The sequence below is a fragment of the Bufo gargarizans genome, chromosome 4, assembly GCF_014858855.1.
Source record: "Bufo gargarizans isolate SCDJY-AF-19 chromosome 4, ASM1485885v1, whole genome shotgun sequence".
Lineage (NCBI taxonomy): Eukaryota > Metazoa > Chordata > Amphibia > Anura > Bufonidae > Bufo > Bufo gargarizans.
Genome location: NC_058083.1, coordinates 348,451,794 through 348,479,340, shown reverse-complemented (window position 1 = coordinate 348,479,340; position 27,547 = coordinate 348,451,794). Strand labels below are relative to the sequence as shown.

The following is a 27,547-nucleotide window of genomic DNA, read 5'->3' as shown; positions in this document are numbered from 1 at the left end:
CACACCCCTTCCAGAAAGGGTAAGGGACCTTGCAGACGAGCGTTGGTTATGCTGCGAGTCCGCAGCACAGCACCCGGCCTGAACTCCCAGCGCTGCCGAGGGTCACATAGCATTATATTGATTTATGATGCAATGTAACCCTTACAGTTCTGGAATGTATTGGATAACACTGGCATAATGTAAGGGTTACATTGCATCATAAATCAATATAATGCTATGTAGGGTTGTTGCGGGTATCAAAATTTTGATACCCAATTTCCATTTTTTCGATACTGGCCTGCACTGCTCTCAGCGCGTTCATGTTCCCTCAGCAGCACAGGGGAGAAGGAAGCGGTCTCTCCCTCCCCCTGTGCTGCCACCAATGAGGAGAGAGGGGCGGGCACACTGTGCCACCAATTATAGGACTTTTCCTGGGTCCAGACTTTAAGTATCAGGCTACATAAAGCGGCGCCCAGAGATGTCCCAGCACTTACTATTATTTCTGGGCACCGCTCCGTTCGCCCGCTGTGCCCTATTACTGTCTCCTGCTCAGTATGGTAATTACTATCGGAGCAATGGGGAGGAGACATCAACTTCTCTAGTGGGTGTTCCTTCTCCCTGGCTGTAGCGCTGTCCAGTCGCAACGCAGCCCAGGGAGAAGAAACGCCCAGGAGAGAAGCTGATGACTCCTATCCATTGCTCCGATAGTAATTACCACACGGAGCAGGATACAGTAATGGGGCACGGCGGGCGAACGGAGCGGTGCCCAGGAATAATAGTAAGTACTGGGACATCTCTGGGCGCCGCTCTGTGTAGTCTAATACTTAAAGTCTGGGCCCAGGAAAAGTCCTATAATTGGTGGCACAGTGCGCCCGCCCCTCTCTCCTCATTGGTGGCAGCACAGGGGGAGGGAGAGACCGGGTGAATAGGACAAGGGATGAAAAGATCCCAGGTTCTAGCCCCTAAGGGGGAAAATAGTTATTAAATAAAAAGTGTTAAAAAAACCACACCAAAATATTAAGTATGAATCACCCCCTTCCCCAATTTCACATATAAAATATATAAACAATAAATAAACATATCACATATCGCCACGACCGAAAAGTCCAAACTATTAAAATATAAAAAAAATCTATGCAGTGAACGGCGGAACAGAAAAAATAAATAAAAATTGCGTGATTCGCCATTTTTTAAAATGCGGAATGCACGTGGCTTTCTTGGTTCATTTGTTTGTGTGGTATTGAATGGTATCGATTATCGCAATACTTTTTTATGGTATCAAAATAGAAAAAAAAAATTGGTATCGCAACAACTCTAATGCTATGTGACCCCCGGCTGCGAGTTCAGGCCGGGTGCTGCGCTGCGGACTAGCAGTGTGATCAATGGTCGTCTGCAAGGGACCTAAGAAGCCCGGGGCTATCTTCAACAGAAGGGCTTAAGCCAAAGGTTCTGAGAAGGGAGACAAGGCATCCCCGGAACCTCCGACCTCTGCAGCGGCCCTCCTAATCCTGGGAAAACAGTAACGCTTTGTGGTAGTCTTCATAGTCCTAGCAGGAGCATCTGCGCTATCCGTGGACAGGAAACAACACTGGCTTAGGTAAGGAGAGAAGGCCTTTTTAATCTGGAGCTCCAGTGTTGTTTCATGTCCAGGGTGCGGGGACATCCTCCTGTCAGTGTCGTTGAGGAGGAGCCGGGGAAATGCAGTTTTTGCACACCTCACCTCCCAAAAAAAGAAATAAAAAGTGATTGAAAAAGGTAAATAACCTAAAAATATAACAGCGTCCTCCACAGATCCCCCATATAACAGCGTCCTCCACAGATCCCCCACAACACAGCGTCCTCCACAGATCCCCCACAACACAGCGCCCTCCACAGATCCCCCACAACACAGCGCCCTCCACAGATCCTCCACAACACAGCGCCCTGCACAGATCCCCCACAACACAGCGCCCTCCACAGATCCCCCACAACACAGCGCCCTCCACAGATCCCCCACAACACAGCGTCATCCACAGATCCCCCACAACACAGCGTCATCCACAGATCCCCCACAACACAGCGTCATCCACAGATCCCCCACAACACAGCGTCATCCACAGATCCCCCATAACTATGTCATACCCAGCCGCGTAAGCGGCTCATATGGGAAAATCCAAGCAAATAGACCTCTAGGACAATTCCTTTAAAATATAGCATCGCATATCGTTATCGCAATTTTAAGGGCCCTAATCGCAATCGCACAAAATTCCCATATCGTGCAGCCCTACTTGAAACTTTTTAATATTTTTTTGGGAAAACTTTATTTCACTTTATTTTTTGTCCCACTCTGGGACTTCAACTTTTGGGGGTCTGATCCCCTTTACAATGCATCACAATACTTCTGTATTATGATGCACTGGCTGTAAGTGTATTACACACTGTAATACACTTACAGCCTTCCTGCTTTGGAGATCCAGGGGGCTGGATCTCACAGGCTCTCCCAGAAGGCAGCCACGATTCCTAAGGAAAGCATCGTGCTGACTTCCATGCCATCGGGTCTCCGTCACAGCAGAGCTGGGACCCAATGGCTGCTTCCTTGCTGCATGGATTTAGCACATGCCGCGGTCAGCGCTGACAGCGGCTGTGCAGGGGTTAATGCTCCGACATCAGTGATTTCACCGATGCCAGCGCATGAAGCAGGGGTCCGGCTATTAGTGTCTGCCAGACCCCTGCTGCTGATCGGGCAGGCGCAGCTCCTGCACCCGCCCGATCACTATGACGTACATGTACTTCTCTGGTCCTTAAGTCCCGGCCAGAGATGACGTACATATACGTCATGGGTCCTTAAGGGGTTAAAGTCAGTTTTAAAAAATGTCTTCACATTTTAAAAAATTGATTCTAAAATTCGAAGCTTTCTAATGTCCTAATAAAATAAAATGACATTTACAAAATAATGCAAACATGAAGTAGACATATGGGGAATTTAAAATAATGACTATTTTATTAGGCATCGCTTTCAGTCTTAAAAGCAGTGAAATTCACATTTCTAAAATTGCTAACTTATCAAATTTTCTGTACATTTTGGATCATTTTAGAAATAAAGGTAAAACATATCAACTCAAATTTACTACTAACATGAAGTACAATCTGTCACTAGAAAACAATTTTAGAATGGCTTAGATAAGCAAACACCTTCCAAAGTTATTACCACATAACATGAGACATGTCAGATTTGAAAATAGGGCTTGGTCATTAACACCATTAAAACTGTTTGGAAAGGCAACGGGTGGACTGTACATTATATGTATTTTAATGCACACAGAGGGGAAGGTCCTGACACAAAGAAACTGAAGATTTTGCAGACAGAAGAAAAAAAATAAAAAGAAAATGGTTGAAGCCCTGGCACTAGAGATGTTCTTCATCTTACCTGACCCTGTTACTCTTTCACCTGTGCTGCTGCTCCGAGTACTGGCAGAAGTACAGAAGCTGTACTTCTGCTTCCGAAACAGCAACTGTTCTTGCGCCGCTACGGTAGCAAAAGGAGAACTTCTGCAAACTTGCAGCACTACTCAGGGCAGCAGTGCAGGAGTGAGATTGTCAGGAAAGGGCTAGATGTCCAGCCCTATCAATCAAGCGGCAGGGGGACACCTCACAGGCAAAACAGATTCACTCATCTCCACTTGGGACACATGTGTTTGTCAGTTTTTTGGTCATTATGAGAAAGTATAAGGTTTTTAGTTTTAGTTTTTTTTATTAAAGACAGACCTTAGAATAAGTTGCAGTAGAACAATGAGGAAAGTAACTGAATACTGATTATTTCATTATAGTAATTCCTGGGTTTCTTACCTGAACGGTTAGCCTTTCTTCACCAGACAATAATGTTAATGTTCTGCACTGGAAAACAAAAAGCAGTTAATATAGTGGAAAAAAGTTTAGACTGCAATTATGCAAAATAAGGGGATTTTAAGAACCTTATCTGAAGCCGACGAACCACAGAAAGCCTCATAGTCCCTAAGGATTTGTAGTTCCGAATTATTGCCGCAAACTGCACAGTCAGATTTTTTGCCACGAATCCTTATGTTGCGAAAACGCCCATCTAGAGCATCAAACATGAGCATAATACCACTAAAAGATGCTAAAAGTAAACAGTTAAGGAGTACATGGATTTCTGTATCACAAGTTCCAAAACCTGCTTTCAGTGTGAAAACCTTTTCCAAACAAAGGATCAAAGATGGTCATATACACTCACCTAAAGAATTATTAGGAACACCATACTAATACGGTGTTGGACCCCCTTTTGCCTTCAGAACTGCCCTAATTCCACGTGGCATTGATTCAACAAGGTGCTGATAGCATTCTTTAGAAATGTTGGCCCAAATTGATAGGATAGCATTGGGTTGAGATCTGGTGACTGTGGGGGCCATTTTAGTACAGTGAACTCATTGTCATGTTCAAGAAACCAATTTGAAATGATTCGAGCTTAGTGACATGGTGCATTATCCTGCTGGAAGTAGCCATCAGAGGATGGGTACATGGTGGTCATGAAGGGATGGACATGGTCAGAAACAATGCTCAGGTAGCCCGTGGCATTTATACGATGGCCAATTGGCACTAAGGGGCCTAAAGTGTGCCCAGAAAACATCCCCACACCATTACACCACCACCACCAGCCTGCACAGTGGTAACAAGGCATGATGGATACATGTTCTCATTCTGTTTATGCCACATTCGGACTCTACCATTTGAATGTCTCAACAGAAATCGAGACTCATCAGACCAGGCAACATTTTTCCAGTCTTCAACAGTCCAATTTTGGTGAGCTCGTGCAAATTGTAGCCCCTTTTTCCTATTTGTAGTGGAGATGAGTGGTACCCGGTGGGGTCTTCTGCTGTTGTAGCCCACCTTTCTTGCCCATTCTGACATTCAGTTTGGAGTTCAGGATATTGTCATGACCAGGACCACAACCCTACATGCATTGAAGCAACTGCCATGTGATTGGTTGACTAGATAATCGCATTAATGAGAAATAGAACAGGTGTTCCTAATAATTCTTTAGGTGAGTGTATATTAGATAAATGTTAGCCAAATTATTCCGTTCAAATACCCCCTGTGCCCCTAGTAAGGTGGCTGCCAAACATTATATCAGGTCAAAGAACCAATGGAGAGGTGACTGTGAACACTTAACACTGTTGGGGTACATGCACATAGCAGTGTATTTTATGTTGATTTTATTACATATTTCACTGTATTTTCGGCAACAAAATGTTTAAATGTTAATATATACCACGGTGCTGTACATATGAAAGGGGTTTAAAAAACATAATATAAAACAAGTACAAGAAATATGAACTTGGGCAGACTAGATGGGCCAAATGGTTCTTATCTGCCGACTCATTCTATGTTTCTATGTTTAAAATCTGTATTTGCATTGCAAAAAAGGTGGAATCTGCATTAAAACCCTAAACAATCAATGAACATGATGAAGATTTCTAGACTCACACTGTAGATTGATTTATGCACTGAAATGTTAAATGTACTATGCTGCAGATTTGGTGCACAACATCTACATGTAATACTCAAGGTGTGCAGGTACATTTAATGTTCATTATGTGCTAAGACAACCAGGATGAATGTTATCTGTTAGCTCATAAGTACTCAAATTATTATTTTGGAATTCAAAACTCCCCATTTAAGCACACAACTCTTTGCAGTGTCCTGCTACAGTATGCCAAGAATGTTAACAAACCTCATATGATCCCGTTAAGACTGAAAACAATGCTTCACATGATCGCTTTAAGACTAAAAAAGCTCATGTGATCCTCTGAATAACATGTCACATTGCTACTTAAAACAGACGAACCATAAAAAAAGAAGAAAAAAAAGAAGACGTATTACTGTGAAAAGCTTTTTCTAACTTCTCTTATCGGTTTATTTGATAAGTACTCAAATCTTAGACATTTAAAGAGGTATTCCGGTTAAATCTAACTTATGTTTTTGACTAATTCATCATCAATAATTACCTAATATAATGTAAATTTCACATATTTACTGTTCTGTAGTTAGAAAACTAGTTTTCTTACTCTGCTACCCACTGTGTTTCCTCATAAATTACCATGGCATCGACCTGTAGGTCAGAACCTTTACCGAAATACCCCTTTAAGGCACATTATTATAAGTAATTTTAAATGTTAATATATACCAGGGTGCTGTACATATGAAAGGGGTTTACAAAACATAATATAAAACAAGTACAAGAAATATGAACTGAGTGACAAAATGATACAGACACACGGTGGATCCTGCCCTCAATCACCTCAATGATTTGCCAATAAGAGAACCAAAAGATAGACAAAAATAAAAAAAGTCAGCAAAAAGGAAAAAATTAGGCATCCCACAGGGAAACAAAAAGGAAACAAATTCCTATGGATTAAGATTCACTTTTATTTTTTTATTCTGTAACATCAAGTTTCATATAGATCTATGACTAGAGCAGAATTGAACATTTCTTATGTTGGCCTGCCATCTCCTGGCCAAAATAAGAATTGCAGTTCCAATATGCTGGGTCTCTACAGAGAGACCCAGCGTATTGAATTCAATTATCGTCATCCTCATTGGCCACAGAGGATGCCGGTAAGAAGCCCACTTCTGGGTTTTTGAGATTTTAGATTTCGTGATCACACTTGATCACAGCATCTAAAAAGGTTTTAATGACCGCGATTGGGCCTATTGCCGGTCGCGGTCATTAGCCGTGGGTCTTTGAAATAGTAGAAACCCACAGGCCAAGCGCGAGCCAGCGGGCGGGTGTCATGTTTACCTATCGCTCCAGTGCCATACATTTATGCTGTTGGTAGCGAAAGTGTTAAGGCTACATACACCTTTGGGGGCATTTTGTTTTAGGACGGCATTTTATTCATTTTGAGCTAAAAATATATTTTTTTCAATCTGTCTTTATTCAAAATATTCATAAAGGGCAAAGGGTTTGTCTAGCTGCGTGAAGCCTACTGTTAGTTTGTGCCGATCATCTAATAACCCTCATCTGGTGCATTTACACTAACAGATTACTGTATCTGACAGATTTTCTGACCAATCATTGGACAGATGGCCATTTACACACACACAGATCTTTTGTTATACACACCAACTATTGGTCTGATTGGACGGAAATTGGTCAGATAATCTGTTGATGTAAATACACTCAATCACTAAAAGGTCAAAAGAACTAAGCTACTGTATAATGACTGTTTAGGAGGTCAGAGATAAGGAGCTGAGCTGCCCGACGGAAGAGAGTGAAAACAGACAGAATGCTACTAGAGATTCTCAAGACTCTACAGATAAAAGGGCTCCCAATTTTTTTTTTTTTATAAAGACCAACTGAAAAAAATGAGTTTTAGCTCAAAATGAGTACAATGCAATAGTAAAAGAAAATTGCATGTACATGGTGTACATAGCCTTTAAGTTTTCAAAATATTTAAAATCGCAATATAACTCAACTGAATTTATAGTAAAGGATACAGTCCATTCCAGATGCTAGCTTGAACACTTCCAAAGCTTGCATGCAGCCCATTATTCCAGGTACTGAAACAAACATTTACAAATTGTTTCAAATAAATAGTAGTAAAGATTTATATATAAAAAAAAAAGTGGAAGACAACCTGATCTAAAAATAACAATATTTGCAGAAGCTAAGAAATTAAGCAAATATTTTCAACAAGAATATGAAATAATGAAAATTTTTATATACACTTACCAATGCCAAGAACACCACCATCTGCACAGTTAGTCACAGTCTCTGCAGGTGGAGGCACTGGAAATAAGCACCGGTAACATGGCCCTCCTTTATGATTATACACTGTAAGCTAAAGAGAGAAAACTTATTTTAATAAATAATTTGAATAAATTCTGATGTTTTGTTTTAGAACATAGCAAATCGTTAGGTCATTCCGATGTAAGACATTCAAGGCTGAAAATAAACTACTGCATTTTTCAGACTATTAAACTCAGTCAAGGTTTGGACAACAGAAAATAGAAAAAATATTCTACTTATTAAACCTACCATGGTGGTTTAAAGAAATGGAGGGGTCAAGGTCACTAATGTTGGGAGTCTAGTATAGAGGGGATTAATAGTTTTGGTCAGCTCTTGTTAACCTTTGGGTGCATTCACAAAACAGTGTGCGCTTTGCGGTCAGTGTGTATTCCGCACTTTCTGCAGGAAAAAATACCTTTTCTTGTCTGCAAAACAAACAATATGCTGCTGCGCCGAATGGATGTGGAGAGAAAATGGAAATCAGACTGGACGCAGAACGAAAATATAGTCATGTGAATGCACTCTTAGGGGCACATTTATTAAAACCACCGTTTTAGCCGTCAGTCTTAATAAACCCCTAATCTGGTGGGGTTTCCACTGAAGTTATGAAGAGGCATCGGCCTCTACATAACTTTGGTGGATCCTCCCCCAGTTCTAAATGTAAGCCAGCTTTCTTGCTGTCTTACATATACAGTCGTGGCCAAAGGTTTTGAGAATTACACAAATATTAGTTTTCACAAAGTTTGCTGCTAAACTGCTTTTAGATCTTTGTTTCAGTTGTTTCTGTGATTTAGTGAAATATAATTACACACACTTCATACATTTCAAAGGCAAAGACATTTATGTAAAGAGTCAGTATTTGCAGTGTTGGCCCTTCTTTTTCAGGACCTCTGCAATTCGACTGGGCATGCTCTCAATCAACTTCTGGGCCAATTCCTGACTGATAGCAACCCATTCTTTCACAATCACTTTTTGGAGTTTGTCAGAATTAGTGGGTTTTTGTTTGTCCATCTGCCTCTTGAGGATTGACCACAAGCTCAATGGGATTAAGATCTGGAGAGTTTCCAGGCCATGGACACAAAATGTCAACGTTTTGGTTCCCGAGCCACTTAGTTATCACTTTTGCCTTATGGCACGGTGCTCCATCATGCTGGAAAATGCATTGTTCTTCACCAAACTGTTGTTGGATGAAGTTGCTGTTGGAGGGTGTTTTGGTACTATTCTTTATTCATGGCTGTGTTTTTGGGCAAAATTGTGAGTGAGCCCACTCACTTGGATGAGAAGCAACCCCACACATGAATGGTCTCAGGATGCTGCAGAAGATCAATCTGTCCCTGATGCTTTTTTTGGGAGAGAAGTGACTTCTTTGCTCCCCTTCTTGACACCAGGCCATCTTCCAAAAGTCTTCGCCTCACTGTGCGTGCAGATGCGCTCACACCTGCCTGCTGCCATTCCTGAGCATGCTCTGCACTGGTGGCACTCCGATCCCGCAGCTAAATCCTCTTTAGGAGACTATCCTGGTGCTTGCTGGACTTTCTTGGACGCCCTGAAGCCTTAACAAGAATTTAACCTCTTTCTTTGAAGTTCTTGATGATCCTATAAATTGTTGATTGAGGTGCAATCTTAGTAGCCATTTAGTAGCCAATCCTTGCCTGTGAAGCCATTTTTATGCAATGCAATGATGGCTGCACGCGTTTCTTTGCAGGTCACCATGGTTAACGATGGAAGAACAATGATATCAAGCATCACCCTCCTTTTAACAGGTCAAGTATGCCATTTTAACCCAATCAGCCTGACATAATGATCTCCAGCCTTGTGCTCGTCAACATTCTCACCTGAGTTAACAAGACGATTACTGAAATGATCTCAGCAGGTCCTTTAATGACAGCAATGAAAAGCAGCGGAAAGTTTTTTGGGGGGGATTAAGTTAATTTTCATGGCAAAGAAGGACTATGCAATTCATCTGATCACTCTTCATAACATTCTGGAGTATATGCAAATTGCTATTATAAAAACTTAAGCAGCAACTTTTCCAATTTTCAACTGTAGATATACACACACAAGGTCCTCTGCTGCATATACACACACAAGGTCCTCTGCTGCATATACACACACAAGGTCCTCTGCTGCATATACACACACAAGGTCCTCTGCTGCATATACACACGCAAGGTCCTCTGCTGCATATACACACACAAGGTCCTCTGCTGCATATACACACACACAAGGTCCTCTGCTGCATATACACACACACAAGGTCCTCTGCTTTACTTCTACGAAGGCGACACAGAGGGCACTACTACTATAAAGGGGGCACAATGGGCTACTCTGAAGGAACTGAATTACCATAATAGCTTTAGAACCAGTCATAATAAGTGCTAAAAGTGACGTCCAACATGTGAAATCTTTTGTCATTCTTTGGATCCACACAATAGAAAGGTAATATCATTTCTTGCTTTAGATGGGAAGAGGAGACTACTTTAGGAAAGAAAGCAGGATTTTATTTTATGATGACTATCATCTAGAATTTTAAGGTAAGGTTCCCTAATGGTTAAAGCTTGGATTTCTCCTATTCTGCAGGCCGATTTTATTGCTTCAAAAAAATAAAAATAAAAAAGTTTTTAGGGATAGAGGTTTTATAGAAATGTTTTGTATTAGTCCAAATGGTTCAATAATCAAACCATTAGGATCTACCGTTAAGTCCGTTAAGTCCCAAATAGGGACTGATGTTTTTAAAGTTGGTCTAATCCTTGTGGCTGCTTTTATAAACCTGCTCACCCACCAGTTTTTTGCTAGGGAACAATTCAGGAACAAACTTAGTGCTGCCACCTGTACTTGAAGGGTACTCAGTCTGAGTTTATCAAAACCTTCTTGAAGAAAATTTAGAATATCCACCAATTTTGGGGATAGTGGATTTTCATTCTTTGTTACTATCCAAGGAGCAACATTTTTTAAAAAATAAATTGCAGATGGTACCTGTTTATGGCTTTTTGTAAGGTTGACATTACTCTGTCCAAGAAACCTTACTTGCATGTTTTCCCTTGTAGCAAACAGGTCTAATTGGGGATATCCCATTTCTCTGTCAGATTCTGAAATACCTACCTGTTCAGAGACCATTTGCTTGGGTCCAAACGGTGTCTGCTTAAGAAGTCCGTGGCCTGATTTTCTGATCCCTTTAGAAGGACTGCCGATATTGACAAGGCTTTTTTTTCTGCCCAAATAAAAATCTGGTGGGAAAGATGTTGAAGTAGAAGGTATCTCGTCCCTCCTTGGTGTTCGAGAAACGCCACAGTTCTCATGTAGTCCGACAGGATCCTTACATGGTTTCCCAATAAGATATTTTCTCCTGGGTTCAGGGTGTCCCATACTGCTTGGAGTTCCCAATAGTTTGAGGATTTTCTATTTATTTACTGGAAAGATAGAGCTTAAATCCCTATATTGTTGTCAATACACAGATTCCAGGCTTGGGAGCCAGGATAGAAGACCAAAGGAACTCCTTCCGTGAGATTCTCTGATTTCTTCCACCATTCCAAAGAACTCAAACCTTCCTCTTTGATCTGGATCTTTTGATTCAAGGACTGATGGTCTCTGTCCCATACTGAAAGGATAATTTTTTGTAATGCTCTTGAGTGGAACAGGCCCCATGGGACTGTCGCAACACAGGCTGTCATAAACCTAACATACTCATTGCTTCCCTTATTGTGCATACCGACTTACTATGAAAGGCCTCGATCTTCTTCCTCAGGTCTTTTTGTCCGTTTTGTGGAAGGAAGGACCTCTGCAGTGTGGAATCCAATAAAGTCCCTAAAAATATTTTCCTGGTATCCAGTACAAAATCTAATCCACATTTAGAATCCATCCTAAATTCTGCAGGAGGGAAATAACTGAGCTGAATCTGCGATCAGTCGAAAATGGTCTAGTTATGGAACTATTTTTATCTCTTTATGTCTGAGAAAGGCTATGATTTCTTTTATTAACTTTGCAAATACCCGGGGGGGCAGAGGATATCCCGAATGGCAAGCAAAAAATTGATAGCTTCATTTCCCCTTCTTCCCATATTGCGAATCAAATATTTTTTGTAATTTGGGTGGAATGGCACATGGCTGCCCCCGGAAAAAAACTGAGGTATTGTGGACTGGATAGACTCCATCTTAAAACTACTGTATTTTTTTCCATTTGTTCAGCAGTTTTAAATTTATCAGAATGTTCCGTCTGGCTTTTTTTTATTTATTAGAAAGAGCTTCGAATAATATCCATTTCCTTCTTGGTTCCTTGGCACCCGGACTATTCCGATTTTTTTTACATTTCATAAGGTCCTTTAGTAAGTTTTGCTGAACCGTATCTTTTCCGTAGTTTGTCACCGTATATTTTTCTTGAGGAATTGACAAAAATTCTTTCTATCTTGTACCCTTCTTGTGTTATCTGCAATACCCACTGATTCTGCATTATTTGAAACCAAGCTGGAAGGACTTTAATCTTCCTCCCAATGTTCTGGCGTCATTGCTTATTTTAGGAGCTGCTGGGGTTAAGCGAAAACCTCCTTCCTTTTCCTCCTTTAGGGTAAGACCAGCTTTCTGACTTCCCTTTGTATTTAGACTTTTTTTTTTGGGTTAGAATTTCACACAAAAAAAACTTTTTGGGTCTTTCTTCCAGGAAGCCCTTCTTTGTATCTGAAGCCTTCTCAAGTATTTTGTCCAAAACAGGACAAATGCTCCTGAAAAGGGAATCGCACATAACTTGTTTTTTTATGTCCCCTGACCAATTTTTGAGCCATAGGGCCCTTCTAGCTGAGTTTGAGAGAGCTCCATTTCTGGTGGCAAATCTGACTCAGCTGAGGAATCAGCTAAAAATGCTGTTGTCATTTTTAGTAAGGGAAGGGATTCTAAGATATCTTCTATCGGAGTCCCCATTTTTAAATGGTTCTCCAGCTGGGTCAACCATAAGAGCATAGATCTTGCTACAGCTGTACCGGCTATATATGTGCTAATAAAAACTGAGGAGGTCTCCCAGTCTTCCTCACAAGTCCATCGACCTTCCGATCCATCGGATCTTTGGGTTGGGAGGAGTCCTCAAAGGGAATGGCCGTTTTCTTTGCTACTCTAGCCACAGGTACATTAATTTTGGGCATTTCATCCCACAGTTTTGTGTCTTCCTTATCAAAGGCGAGACGATTTTTAAATTCTCTAGGAATAAAGAGCTACCTCTCCACTTTCTCCCAAAATCATTTCTTTTAGATTAGGATTTATCGGAAATATCCCTTTTTTGCCATTAAACCGGCTCTCTGATGGCAGTAAGTAAAGAATCCATATTTTCTGACGAGACGCAATATATTCTTTCCTCATCATAGGATGTGGAGGGTAGGAAATCTTTGCCTTCTTCCTCTCCCTCTTCATCCGACTGAGTATACAGGAATTCCATATTCTATGTGTAGGATTCTAAGTCCCCCCTCGGTCTCTTAGCTCTAGGGGTGTTAATAACTGCTGGAGAAGGCATTAGGGATGATACTGACATCTTCACTTCTTCCCTTATAATTGGTCCGTCAGTAAAGATGGTTGTTCTTTCTTCATTATTTTATATTATTTACACTCAATGCACAATTGTTTTGTATATGTATCCTGAAGCCTCTGGTTGCAGGTAGCACATCTTTTAGGCTTGTTTTGGGGTTCCACCTTATGGGTGCTCTATTTCTTCCCGTAGGAAGATACAGTTAGGTCCATATATATTTGGACAGTGACACAAATTTAGTTTTCACTACCTGTTTACTAAAACATATTCAAGTTATAGTTACAGAAGTATTTGAACACCTTGAGATTTTGCAAGCTCTCCCACTTAGAAATCATGGAGGGGGGGGGGGGGGGGGGGCGTGTCTTGATGCCGACTGAGATGGCCGCCTGAAAAACCAGCTCCAGCCCGTACCACAGCTTTCTAGCCAGCGACTCGCCTGTTCCGGCTCTTATGGGGAAAAAAGAAAGACCCCTCTCCCCCCACCATCCCCCTCACCTGCCAGGACCCTCGAACAGTGTTGGGATCGTGCTCCAGGTCTGGCGCTTCCACCGCGCAGCACCAAGGCACAGAGGGCCTCCCTTCCCCCGACTGACTCCCGCGCTCTGAGCAGTGAGAGAGGCCCAGCACTGCAAACCCCTTCTGGAGCTCACCAAGGGACTGGATTACCGCTGACGGTGTCTGCACAGGTCAGAGCTGGGGCTCTCACCGGCTGCCCTGGAGTTTCAGCCAGCTGCTGCAGAAAGGAGGGATCCCACCATAATGGCTCCTGGATTCACCCCTCAGTGGGAGACACCACGCAAAAGTACTGTGGACCCTGTTAGGGGACAAGATACTACCCCTGTGGACCCTGCACCTAGCCTTCATAGGACCCCCCTGCATGAGCCTTGGCACAATAAGAAGTCCCCAGCCCCACCCTTGCTGGATCAAGGGGACAGCAGCTCTTCTCTCCCTTCTGACATCTGCGCCAGATCTCCAAACCCCCCATCACTCGCTGTTATGGTCCCCCCAGCCCTGTCTAAACCTCCACAGCACTGGGCAAGCTATTTTAGCCGTTTTCCTACAAAAGAAGACTTTCGGGCTCTTATCTCTGAAGTTACAGAAGGCTGCAGAGCTTAAATTGCGGCAGTTCGCACTGATATTATACACGTGGTGGACGGGTGGACTCCCTGGAAAATGCCCATGATGACACCAGGCAATACATATCCACTCTTCATGAATCCATTACTGCCCAAACAGCTGTGCTCAGGGGCATGGGGCAGCATTTAGAGGACTTGGATAACAGAGGCTGCCGGAAAAATATTTGGGTGCAGGGCCTGCCGGAGGCTACTGGAGATGAAGACCTCTTTGCCACACTGGAAGCCATATTTAACATGATCTTGGGACAACCATCCTCGCATAAGATGAAGCTGGACAGAGCTCATAGAGCACGCAAGCCCAAGGGCTCTGCTGCACATCCTAGGGACGTAATTTGTTGTGTGCACGACTTGACCCTTAAAGAAGCCATCATGGCTAAGGCGAGATCTCTACGCAACTTTGATGGCGCTCCTGTGCAATTGTTTCCTGACCTATCCTGGTTCACACTCCAGAAAAGGAGACATCTCCAGCCTCTGCTCACATCACTCAGGAACCGCCAGATTTCCTATCGCTGGGGATTCTCCTTTGCCCTGATGATCCGTCATCAAGGAAGAACGGATTTTCACCCCTTTTGCGAATCGCTCGGAATTCCTATACCCGGCATGTCGGATTGGGAGTTTTAGTCACCAGCGCTTCTCCCACCACGCATTTGGTCTCCTGTAACCAGGAAAAGAAGAAGACCTGGCCCAAGTGCATCCTCTTCTCCGCGGTCTCCTTCGCCATCAGGGCATCGTCCACCTGCCTGACCACCACTGGCTTGGAGAACTTGGTTGCCCTGAACTCTGCCCTTAATCCTCCACGCTCCCAGGGTCTCTGATGGGCCCCCATATTGGTTGTTTATTATTTCTGTTAAGCCAGTTATTGATTCTTTGTTGCTACATTGCGGTGCAGGCTATCTGAGGGGCCCACCTCACTGTTAATTGTTTTTTAACATACTTGTAGTTGGCCAACCTCAACTTGTTGGTCTCCGACACTTACACCCTCAAAGGAGCTTCTTATTTGCCCCTAGCAGGGATTGCATCCCTGGGAATAGTTGTTTACTGCTACCTGTGAGTCTGACTTTGTGTTGTCTCGTCCTGTCTCGTCCCCTCCCCCCCTCCTGTGTTCTTTCTCCTGTTGTAGGTGCCTGAACTTCCTTGCCTGTGGGGATCGTGTACCTCAGTCTTGCCTTTGATCTGTTGTTTAACTAGTGTGAAGACACAGACGTATATGGACTCATTCGGTGAGCTGTACCCTGCATATATTATATATCATCACATACCCACATGGTGCGGTGCATAACCTTCAATGTTAAAAGGCTTAACTCCAACGCCAAGAGGAAACTCTTGCTTTTGGAACTAAAATCCCTTAAAGTGGACATTGTGTTCCTACAAGAAACACGTTTTGATGGCAACTCCTCCTTTAGTTTTGCCTCTCACCTGTATCCTATTGCTTATTCGGCTACTCATAGCCGTCGGAAGACGGGGGTTGCCTTCTTGGTATCTGCACAATGTCCCCTCAAAATTGAATCCTCAATTCTAGACCCGCAGGGGCGTTATATTGTTCTCCATGGCCATTTAGCAGATAAACCCATCACCTTATGTAACATTTATGCCCCAAACTCTTCCCAGATTCGCTTTCTCAGCGGAATCTTCCGCAAGGTTTTTGTTGAGGGAGTGGACTCTTCAGAGCCCCTGGTCCTCATCGGTGGGGACTTTAATGCAGTTTTTTCTGAATCGATGGATCGCCTTGCCCTACTGGGCAGACCGATACATTCGACACAGCAACGCTTAGCCGGGGACTTTCGTAAACTGGTGCAGAAATACTCCCTATATGACCTCTGGCGTCTCACTTACCCCACTGATAGGTCCTTCTCCTTTTACTCTGCCCCACACTGTTCCCACACCCGTATTGATTACCTCTTTAGTACCATTTCGACCCTCAGGATATTGGAAGGAGCGGACATTGGCCAAATCACCTGGTCTGACCATGCTCCTGTACTAGTTGACATTAGTAGTGGGTCGGGACACGTTCGCCAATGCCACTGGAGACGTAATGACTCCCTCTTGAAGCAGCCATCACTAGGGAGGAACACCTGAAAAGGTACTTTGAACTGAATGAGGGATCGGTAGGGGATGTTTGTCCGTTGTGGGAAGCACATAAGGCGGTCATGAGGGGACATTGTATTGCAATAAGCTGAAAATTAAAGAAGGACTCAACTGCTTTGGTCAAGACCCTTACGTCTCGCTTGCGAACCCTAGAAGACAAGATGGCTGCTCACCCCTCACGGTGCACACTGAGACGAATTGTTGATACCAGGGCCCAATTGAAGAGTCTAGCTTTAGGTCATGTCAACAAGTTACTACTTTACACACGACAGCATTATTATGCTTGGGGGAACAAATCTCATACTTTGCTGGCCGTACAACTCAGGAATCGCAATCCCCAAACTGGTTTGAGTGCTATTAGGGGGACTGATGGAACTATCCACTATGACCCCAGAGTGATAGCAGAGAGGTTCTCAACCTACTACTCTTCCCTGTACAATTTACCCTCCGACCTCCCCTCAGATGAGAGACTTAGGGATAGTACACTCCAGTCTTATTTGGCCTCCTGTCACCTCCCTACCCTATCGACTTCCGATCTTGCCGTCCTTAATAGTCCAATTTTGCCGGAAGAGATAGGGGAAGTGGTGGACCATCTACCTGAGGGTAAATCTCCAGGGCCTGATGGCTTCTCGTATATTATAAGACTTTCAAGACCGAACTAATCCCTCACTTAGTAACCCTTTTTATTCATTTTCTAGCTGGCAACACAGTACCTGCCCCAATGTCTTACTCTTATCTCACAATGATTCCGAAACCTGGGAAAGATCCCTATAAATGGCAAAATTACAGGCCCATTGCCCTGCTTAATTCAGACCTTAAAGATTTAATCCAAAGCCCTAGACTCCTGACTAAACGTTTTCCTCCCCTCCCTGATCCACAAAGATCAGATGGGATTTGTTCCAGACCATCAGGGGGCCGACAACACACGAAGAAACATTGACTTGATAGAGGTCATATCTCGCTCGGGTCAGGAGGCTCTACTTCTTAGTTTAGACGCTGAAAAGGCATTCGACTGTTTAGGGTGGCCTTTCCTTTTTGCTACCTTGCAGGCATATGGCCTTTCTGGTCCCTTCGTTAGGGCCATTTGTAGCCTATACTCCTCCCCCACAGCTACAATCAAACTAACTCATGCTCAATCTCGACCCATACGCATTGCTAATGGAACGAGACAAGTTTTCCCTCTATCTCCGCTATTATTTGCCATCAGAGGTGTTATGGTCAGGGACAGGGAGTTTAAGCTATCGCTATATGCAGACGACAGCCTCCTTACCCTTACCAAACTTCATATTTCCCTACCAAACCTCCACTCCATCCTGCAGGAATTTTGTCGACTCTCGGGGTATAAGGTCAACACCCATAAAACTGAGGCCCTCCCTCTTAATCTTTCTCAGTTGGCCCTGGGCTGTCCTAGGGCTAACTTCCCTTTCCACTGGAAGATGGACTCCCTGCGATATTTGGGTGTTGACCTCACACCCCGATATGGAGACCGTTATAAAGGTAACGTCCCACGCATATATGCAGAGATCAGGGGTCTCCTGGACAAGTGGCACGCTCTTCCACTCTCTCTCATGGGACGTATTGCTGCAACTAAAATGATGATCTTGCCCAAGCTTCTGTATCTTTTTGAGACCTTACCGATTATAGTTCCCCTCAAAGATCTAAATCCATTCAATCTCGCCTTTGTAGGGAAGGGGTACACGCGAAGGGTCTAATTTCTGAGATCTACTCCATATTGCTGACTCCCTTCCCTGATCGGGTTCAAAGGCATTCCTACATGGTGCGGTGGGAGAAGTATCTGGGGAAGGCTTTACCGGACGCACTCTGGCACCTTATATTGAGGAGGGCAGCGAAATCCTCTATATCGGTACTTCATCAGGAGAACCAACATAACATTTTTATGTACTGGTACCACACTCCTGACCTCCTCCATAGAATGAACCCAGTAGTTCCGGGAGACTGCTGGAGATGTGGCTTACATAGGGGTACATTGCCTGATATTTTCTGGGACTGCCCCAAGATACGCCCCTACTGGGCCAGAGTAGGCACCCTCTTGAGTGATATTTTTGCAGTGGAAATCCGACCTGACCCTATGTCCTTCCTGCTTAATGTGGTCCCCATTCAAGTTAAAAAAACACTCACTTAAGTTATTACTATTGATACTAACAGCAGCTCGTTGTCTAATCTCTTGATCTTGGAAAAGCCCTGAACCACCACGGGTTTCTGATTTGTACGCTAGGGTGACAGAGGTCCGAACAATGGAATACACCACGGTCATGTTTCAGGACAAAACAGTACTCTTCAAAGCCATATGGGACCTGTGGGATAATTACTGGGCCACAAGGCAACCTTAACGACCTCATGAGAAAGAGGAGTTCCCCCCTCCCCCCCTTGTGTCATTGTCTATGTTATTTGTCTTGTCTTTTGGTTATTAGTTTGGTGAAACATTACTTGCTGAGAAGCTCCGTGCTTTTGGGGCTTTAAGACTCCTTCACTACTACTTGATGTCTTCATGTTCTAGTATATACCGCTAAGTAGTCCTACTTTGGACTGATTAAAGATAGACACAGTCTCTCTCAGTACACTTTATTGTTAGATTTCTGCTCGGTTTCTCATTTTTCATCATTGAATATTATCGAGTGTTACAAGTGCTCAATCAATATTAATGTGATGCTTTTCATGTTTCATCCTTTACCTTGTACTAATGTGCATGAATCTATTCTAGATGTACATTGTCATTTCTATATTATTTAATAAATATACAATTATAAAATAAAAAGAAATCATGGAGGGCTCTGAAATTCACATTGTAGGTGCATTCCCACTCTAAGAGACAGACTAAAAAACAAATATAAAAATCAGGAAATCACATTGCATAATTTTTAAAGAATTTATTTGTCTTGCACTGCTCAACATAAGTATTTGAACACCTGAGAAAATCAGTGTTAATATTTGGTACAGAAGCCTTTGCTTGCAATTACAGAGGTCAAACATTTCCTGTAGTTCTTGACCAGGTTTGCACACACTGCAAAAGGGATTTTTGCCCACTCCTCTACACAGATCTCCTCTACATCTGTCAGGGCTGTCGCTGAGCAACACAGAGTTTCAGCTCCCTCCAAAGATGTTCTATTGGTTTTAGGTCTGGAGACTGGCTAGGCCACTCCAGAACCTTGCCTTGATGTGCTTCTTACGGAGCCACTCCTTGGTTATCCTGGCTGTGTGCTTTGGGTCGTTGTCATGTTGGAAGACCCAGCCACGACCCATCTTCAATGCTCTGACTGAGGGAAGGAGATTGTTGCTCAAAATCTCACAATAAATGGCCCCATTCATTCTCTCCTTAATACAGTGCAATCATCCTGTCCCCTTTGCAGAAAAGCACCAAAGCATGATGTTACCACCCCCATACTTCACTTCTTTTTCCTCCAAACACGACAAGTGAAGTTTAGACCAAAAAGTTCTACTTTGGTCTCATCTAACCACATGACTTTCTCCCATGCCTCCTCTGGATCATCCAGATGGTCATTGGCAAACTTCAGACGGGCCTGGACATGCGATGACTTGAGCAGGGGAACCTTCCGTGCAATGCATGATTTGAAACCATGACGGCGTATTGTTCTACCGACAGTGACCTTTGAAACTGTGGTCCCAGCTCTCTTCATGTCATTGCCCAGATCCTACATTGTAGTTCTGGGTGGATTCCGTACCTTTCTTATCATCAGTGATACCACACGAGGTGAGATCTTGCATGGAGCCCCAGTCCGACAGTCGTCTTTAGCCTCTTCCATTTTCTAACAATTGCTCCAACAGTTGATCTATTTTCACCAAGCTGCTTGGCAATTGCCCTGTAGCCCTTTCCAGCCTTGTGTAGGTCCACAATTTTGTCTCTGGTGTCTTTTGACAGCTCTTTGGTCTTGCCCATGGTAATAGTTGGCATCTGACTGACTGTGGACTAGACAGGGGTCTTTAAAGAGCTCAGACAGGTGCTACTAAGTTAGATTAATGAGTGGAGTAGAGGTGGATTTTTTAAAGGCACAGTACCAGGTCTTTGAGAGCCAGAATTCTTGCCATTTCTCAGGTGTTCAAATACTTATGTTCAGCAGTGCAAGACAAATACATTCTTTAAATATCATACAATGTGATTTCCTGAATAATTTATTTTGTATTCTGTCTCTCAAAGTGGGAATGCATGTACAATGTGAATTTCAGACCCCTCCATGATTTCTCACATTAAAGTTGGACAAAGGGTTTAGGAGTTTCAGCTCCTTTACATGCGGCACCCTGTATAATGGGACCGAAAGTAATTGGACAATTGACTCAAAGGCTGTTTCCTGGGCAGGTGTGGGCAATTCCTTCATTAGTTAATTCTCAATTAAGTACATCAAAGGCCTGGAGTTGATTTGAGGTGTGGTGCTTGCATTTTGAAGATTTTGGTGAGAAGTAAACATGCAGTTAAAAGGAGCTCTCCATGAAGGTGAAACAAGCCATCCTTCATCTGCAAAAACAGAAAAAAACCATCCGAGAAATAGCTACACTATTAGGAGTAGCAAAAGCTACAGTTTGGCACATCCTCAGAAAGAAAGAAAGCAAGCACTGGTGACCTCAACAGTGCAGAAATACCTGGACACCCACAGTGGATGATCTCAGAATAATTACCATGATGAAGAGAAACCCCTTCACAATTACCAACCAAGTGAACAACACTCTCCAGGATATAGGCGTATCAATATCCAACCATAAAGAGGAGACTGCATGAAAGTAAATGCAAAGGGTTTTCTGTACGGTGCAAGCCACTCATAAGCCTCAAGAATAAGAAGGCTAGATTGGACTTTCCTAAAAAAAAATCTTAAAAAGCCAGCACACTTCTGGAAGAACATTCTTTGGACAGATGAAACCAGGATCAACCAGTACCAGGATGATGGAAAGAATGGTATGGTACAGCTCATGATCCAAAGCATACCACAGCATCTGTAAAACACGGCGGAGGCAGCGTGATAGCTTGGGCATGCATGGCTGCCAGTGGCAATGGGTTCCTAGTGTTTATTGATGATGTGACACAGGACAGAAGCAGCCGGATGAATTTTGGCAGTTTCAGAGACATACTGTGTGCTCAAATCCAGCCAAACTCATTGGTCGGCGTTTCATAATACAGACAGACAATGACCCAAAACATAAAGCCAAAGCAACCCAGGAGTTCATTAAAGCAAAGAAGTGGAATATTCTTGAATGGCCAAGTCAGTCACCTCATCGGAACCCAATAGAGCATACATTTCACTTGTTAAAGACTAAACTTCAGACAGAGAGGCCCACAAACAAACAGCAACTGAAAACCGCTGCAGTAAAGGCCTGGCAGAGCATTAAAAAGGAGGAAACACAGCGTGTTGTGATGTCCATGATTTCAAGACTTCAGGCAGTCATTGCCAACAAAGGGTTTTCAACCAAGTATTAGAAATTAACATTTTATTTACAATTATTTCATTTGTCCAATTACTTTTGAGGCCCTGAAATGAAGGGATTGAGTTTAAAAAATGCTTTAGTTCTTCCTATTTTTATGCAATCCTTTTGTTCAACCCACTGAATTAAAGCTGACATTCTGAACTTCAACTGAATTGTTTTGTTCAAAATCTATTGTGGTAATGTACACAACAAAAATTAGAAATTTTGTGTCTCTGTCCAAATATATATGGACCTAACTGTATGACGGACAAACCCCCTTAAAGGGTTTCTGTCATCAGAAAAATCGTTATGTAGCTGGCTTACATTAGCGATGTGTCAATGTTAACAGAACATAACTGTATGACATATCCCCCTGCCTTTTATAATATGCAAATGAGACCAACAGTGCTCATTCAATGCGCACGCGCCGATATTGCGTTCATCGGCGCATGTGCAGGATTACGGACGGGAGGAGGGAGACTAAGGGCGGGCAGACGCGGCGGAGGGGGGAGTGCCTTTGTATGAAAATGACCCAGGGGCCTGGGCACCGGCCGCTGTAACGCCGCCCCTGGGCACCTTCACAGACTCATTTGCATGCGGATTAACCACAACGATGCTAGCAAGGAACAAACCTTTTTAATAGGGGAGATGCCGTGGACATAACACTGTTAATAGGGTGAATCTGCGTGAAAGATTCCCATTAACAGTGACTTCCACAGTGCCCGCCCCTTTAACAGTAACCTCCACAGTGCCCGTCCGTTTAATAGTGGCCCCTGCCATCCATGCATGTAGCAGTGAAGTTGTGCCCTCATACATCATGGGCAGTTCAGATTTAAGTGAAAGGCTTGCTGGCTTCTATTTGCTAATGCAGGTCATTTTTGGGGAATCTCTCAGGAATGATAAGTCTTAGAGAGCTGAGACCTGGTCTAAAACCTTCCCGGACACCTGATGTACCTGTGTGGCAAATTTGCTGAAGATGGGTCTAGTCGTTTGGTCACGCATAAAGACCGTCTAGACAAACGTCCAGACAGAAACTCATTTTTATATATATCAGAGAAAAGTAAGTGGTTGCCGAGAACCAACACCACAATCATTGCAGACTGGGCCTGGAAAAGAGTCACGGCCACCTGAGAAGAGTCATGGTTATTCATAAATTCCTGCTCTCCCTGTCCACCTGCTGATAATTGACAGTCTTCTACCTAGTTTTCTCAGACTATGGAAACACTAAAACATGATATTTTTTTGTTTAAAAAAAGAAATCATTGTGTAAAACTTAAATAAATTAAAAAAAAGTATACATATTAGGTAAGTTTTACACAATGATTTCTTTTTTTTAAACAAAAAAAAATATCATGTTTTAGCGTTTCTATAGTCTGAGAGACATAATTTTTTCAGTTTTTGGGCGATTACCTTGGGTAGGGTATAATTTTTGCGGGATGAGATGAGTTTCATTGGCACTATTTTGGGGTGCGTGTGACTTTTTGATCGCTTGCTATTACACTTTTTGTGATGTAAGGTGACAAAAAATTGTTTATTTAGCACAGTTTTTATTTTTTATGGTGTTCATCTGAGGTGTTAGGTCATGTGATATTTTTATAAAGCTGGTTGATTTGGACGCGGCGATACCTAATATGTAAACGTTTTTTATTTATGTAAGTTTTACACAATAACAGCTTTTTTAAAACAAAAAGAATGATGTTTTATTGTCTCCTTATTCTAAGCCATAGTTTTTTTTATTTTTTGGGCGATTGTCACAGGTAGGGGGCTCAAGCAGATAACCTCCACAGTTTCTGAATATGGGTACAGACAATGAAATTCTGGGATCAACTGTATTATAAGGCTCTGTTCACATTGCCATCCGAGGTTTGGAGCCTCCATTCGCAGATATAAGAAAAGCCACAGCTTATAAAGCAAAGGTTTGTAACATCAGCTCAAGTGGAAAATACTGTTGCATAGAATGAAAAAAATAAAAATGTATATGTGGAACCTCCCCTACACGTATATATTCTAAAATTGAAGATTAACTATCTTATGCACTCCCAAAAAAATCAACAACAGTTACCTGGCCTTCCCATCTTAGTGCGCTTGCGGATACTAATGGTTTACCAGCTGCCACGCAAGCATCGTTGATCAAATATCTGGTAGGAACATTGTCGGAGCAATCTGCTATGACATCATATGTTATAGATTATTTAAGGATAATACATTGATGCTGGATATACTGTAGTCAGAAGTAAATTAGTAATTCTTTATCACGGAAAGCTTTCAAAGTTTATAGAAATGAATCTGACAGAATTTAAACAGTAACCATGTATACTACATTTTGTTCAGTTAGATCTGGACTTCTAGATAAGAAATAATCACTAGAAAGGATATTGCTGAATAAGCTGCAGAGCATTCCCAGGGTTTAGCATCATCTCATAAGGAAGATATTCAACTGATGAATTTAATCTGAAATGAGAAATCACAAAGGTTATTAACACATCTGATATATTAAAGGGGTTCTCTCGCCTCAGCATTGGCATTTATGAGAAAGTTAATACAAGGCACTTACTAATATATTGTGATTGTCCATATTGCTTCCTTTGATGTCTAGATTAATTTTTACTTCACATTAAGCACTGCTCGTTTCCATAGTTTGACCATCCTGTAATCCAGCAGTGGTGGCCTTGCTCGCATTCTATAGAAAAAAGTGCTGGATTATGGGCACTGTGGTTGCAGCCACCAAAGAGGCCTGCCTTTTTTCTTATATTGTACAAGCATGGCCACCAATGGTGGACTACAGGATGGTTGTAAACATGGAAACGAGCATTGTGTAATGTAATGGAAAAATGTATAAATCCAGCAAAGGAAGCAATATGGACAATCAAAATACATTAGTAAGTGTCTTGTATTAACTCTCTCTACATTATTAATTCAATCTTCAGAAGTGCGACAACCCCTTGAAACATTATTTATCTGCACATCCAACACTTAACAGTAAGTTCAGCAATTAGCACAAAGTTAGATATATTTGTTTCTTCCATCTTATTCTTACTTTCATAGTTCAGTCACACAGAGTGTGGTCGTGCCAGAGTGACACAACCAGGGCCCATTTCACTCTATAAAATAATTATATCCCAATTGTTTATTCATTAGTAATGGTTGCGTACTACACCTGCACATCACTGATATTGCAAGATCATATGCAGCAGTATGAAAAGTCACTGCTGCAGCCAATCACTGCCCTCAATGTTACACAACTAATTACAGTGAGTGGTTGCAGCAGACAGCAGTTTGTCATTTCACATACTTCTAATGGACATTCAATGGTGAGTAGAACATTTTTTCTTATATTTGTGGAACTATGCTGTGTGGCAGCACCCTAGAGGTAGGGCCACATATTCAGGTTTCCTAGTGCAGTTTTGGAAGCTAAAAACAGTTAAGGCCTCTTTCACACTACAGTATGTTGAATTCAGTGTTTTGCGTTCCGTTTTTCACGGATCCGTTCCGTTTTTTGCTTCCGTTGTGGTTCCGTTTCCGTTCCGTTGTTCCGTTCCGTTTTTCCGTATGGCAAATACAGTATACAGTAATTTCATATTAAAAATTGGGCTGGGCATAACATTTTCAATAGATGGTTCCGCAAAAAACGGAACGGATACGGAAGACATACGGATGCATTTCCGTATGTGTTCCGTTTTTTTGCGGACCCATTGACTTGAATGGAGCCACGGACTGTGATTTGCGGCCAAATATAGGACATGTTCTATCTTTTCAACGGAATGGAAAAACGGAAATACGGAAACGGAATGCATACGGAACACATTCCGTTTTTTTGCGGAACCATTGAAATGAATGGTTCCGTATACGGACCGTATACGGAACGCAAAAAACGGACCGTATACGGAACGCAAAATACTGTAGTGTGAAAGAGGCCTTAATTGAAAGTAACAACTGGTACTAATGGTAGTTGGTTTTCCAGCAGTCTGACAGCACCACAGAAGGTTGTCCTCTCTAATCCTCTATAGGGACAGAAACATCAATTCTTCAGTGTTTTTTCAATTACTTCACCAGGATGGATGCAACCTTTTTACAAACTTTTTAGCATTGTTAATTCACAATCCAAAGCAAGTGTAAATTATGGGAAGGGTAAGTAAGTGTGCCGTCGTGTCACACTCCTGTAAAACCAGTTACTGGTAGGGCTAATTCCTACTTTCCAGGATGTCCATGACAACATCACAGGAACAATACCAGAATAGACTATAACTTACAGGGGGCCACTGACTGAAGGTCTAATGTCTAAAGGCTAAATTCTGATTGGAAAGAATGTCCAGTCTATAATGTTTTTGTATAAAAATTGAAACAAGTTGCTACTTTTTATATCAGTTGAACTGAAGCTGCCCTTTCCTCCCTTGAGACTGCCATGGCTCTAGTGGGATGAGCTTTAATTTACATCAGTCTAGGGCAGGGATGGGCAAACTGCAGCTCTCCAGCTGTTGTAAAACTACAGCTTCCAGCTATCAGCCTACAGCAGGGCATGATGGGATTTGTAGTTTTACAACAGCTGGAGAGCCGCAGTTTGCCCATCCCTGGTCTAGGGATTTATTGGGACTCTTATGATTGCCAGATTGTTGTCTTAAACCATCTTGCCATTGTGGCTTTTAAGATCTTTCTTCCTTTGTTTTTTCCAGAAAAATTGGATAAATAGATTCAGATCCCTCCAAATTTCTGTAGCGTTTAGGTACCTTATCACTGACCTTCTGTCACTCAAGAAGTGGAATAGCTGTTCCTAATTATTAAAAAAGGGTAGATTTGCTGACTCTTGTGAAATGTAGAAGAAACCTTGGGAAGGAAAGCTGGGATCTTATGCAGATATTTCAGGTAGTGTTCTTTGATGGAAAGAGCTTACAATTCACCTATTCTACAGACTGAGGTAATTGCTACTAAGAAAGTAATTTTAAGGGACAAGAGTCAAACGTAAATCATCAAGTGGTTCAAAGGTGGGTTGACAAAGTCCATTGTTTATCATTGTCAGATATCAAGGATAGACTGTATGCCACAGGGTTGGTCTGATATGGGAAGAGGTAGATCTAACTAGCAACTGAGGGCTGATTTTTGAACCTTCAAAAAGTACTTGATTTAAGAACCTCATCACAACTTTCTTGAAGGAAAGAGAAAAGATCATGGTATCTAGAGTGATACTGCAAGCAAAAGTTCTTCCAGACTTTTTTTACGACTAAATGTATAAGAGGAAAAGAAGGGAACGCATAACCTACAGGTGCATCTTACTAAATTAGAATATCACTGAAAAGTTATTTCAGTAATTCAATTCAAAAAGTGAAACTCATAGATTACACACACAGAGTGATCTATTTCAAACAATTATTTCTTTTAATGTTGATGATTATGGATTACAGCTAATGAAAACCCAAAAGTCCCTTTCCCAGAAAATTTGAATATTGTGAAAAGGTGCAATCTTGTAGACTGAAAGTGTCACACTCTAATCAGCTAAATCAACACAAAATGTCTGCAAAGGTTTCCTAAGCCTTTAACTTCAGTCTGGTTCAGTAGGCTATACATTCATGGGGAAGACTGCTGCCGACTTGACAGATGTCCATAAGACATTAATTGACACCCTCCCCAAGCTGTG

The 27,547-nt window shown here is 42.3% G+C and overlaps 1 protein-coding gene across 1 annotated transcript in view; it reads right to left on the bottom strand.

Moving 5' to 3' along the window:
- The window catches only part of MOCS3 (molybdenum cofactor synthesis 3), a 208,933-nt gene that overhangs the window by 34,651 nt on the left and 146,735 nt on the right, over positions 1–27,547 (bottom strand). The window contains exons 5-10 of the mRNA XM_044292068.1: positions 24,295–24,369; positions 23,981–24,098; positions 7,706–7,814; positions 7,471–7,533; positions 3,930–4,093; positions 3,805–3,852 (exon numbers count right to left, since the gene is read on the bottom strand). Of these exons, the coding sequence (XP_044148003.1) occupies positions 3,805–3,852; positions 3,930–4,093; positions 7,471–7,533; positions 7,706–7,814; positions 23,981–24,098; positions 24,295–24,369 (577 nt within the window). The remainder of the gene's footprint in view (positions 1–3,804; positions 3,853–3,929; positions 4,094–7,470; positions 7,534–7,705; positions 7,815–23,980; positions 24,099–24,294; positions 24,370–27,547) is intronic.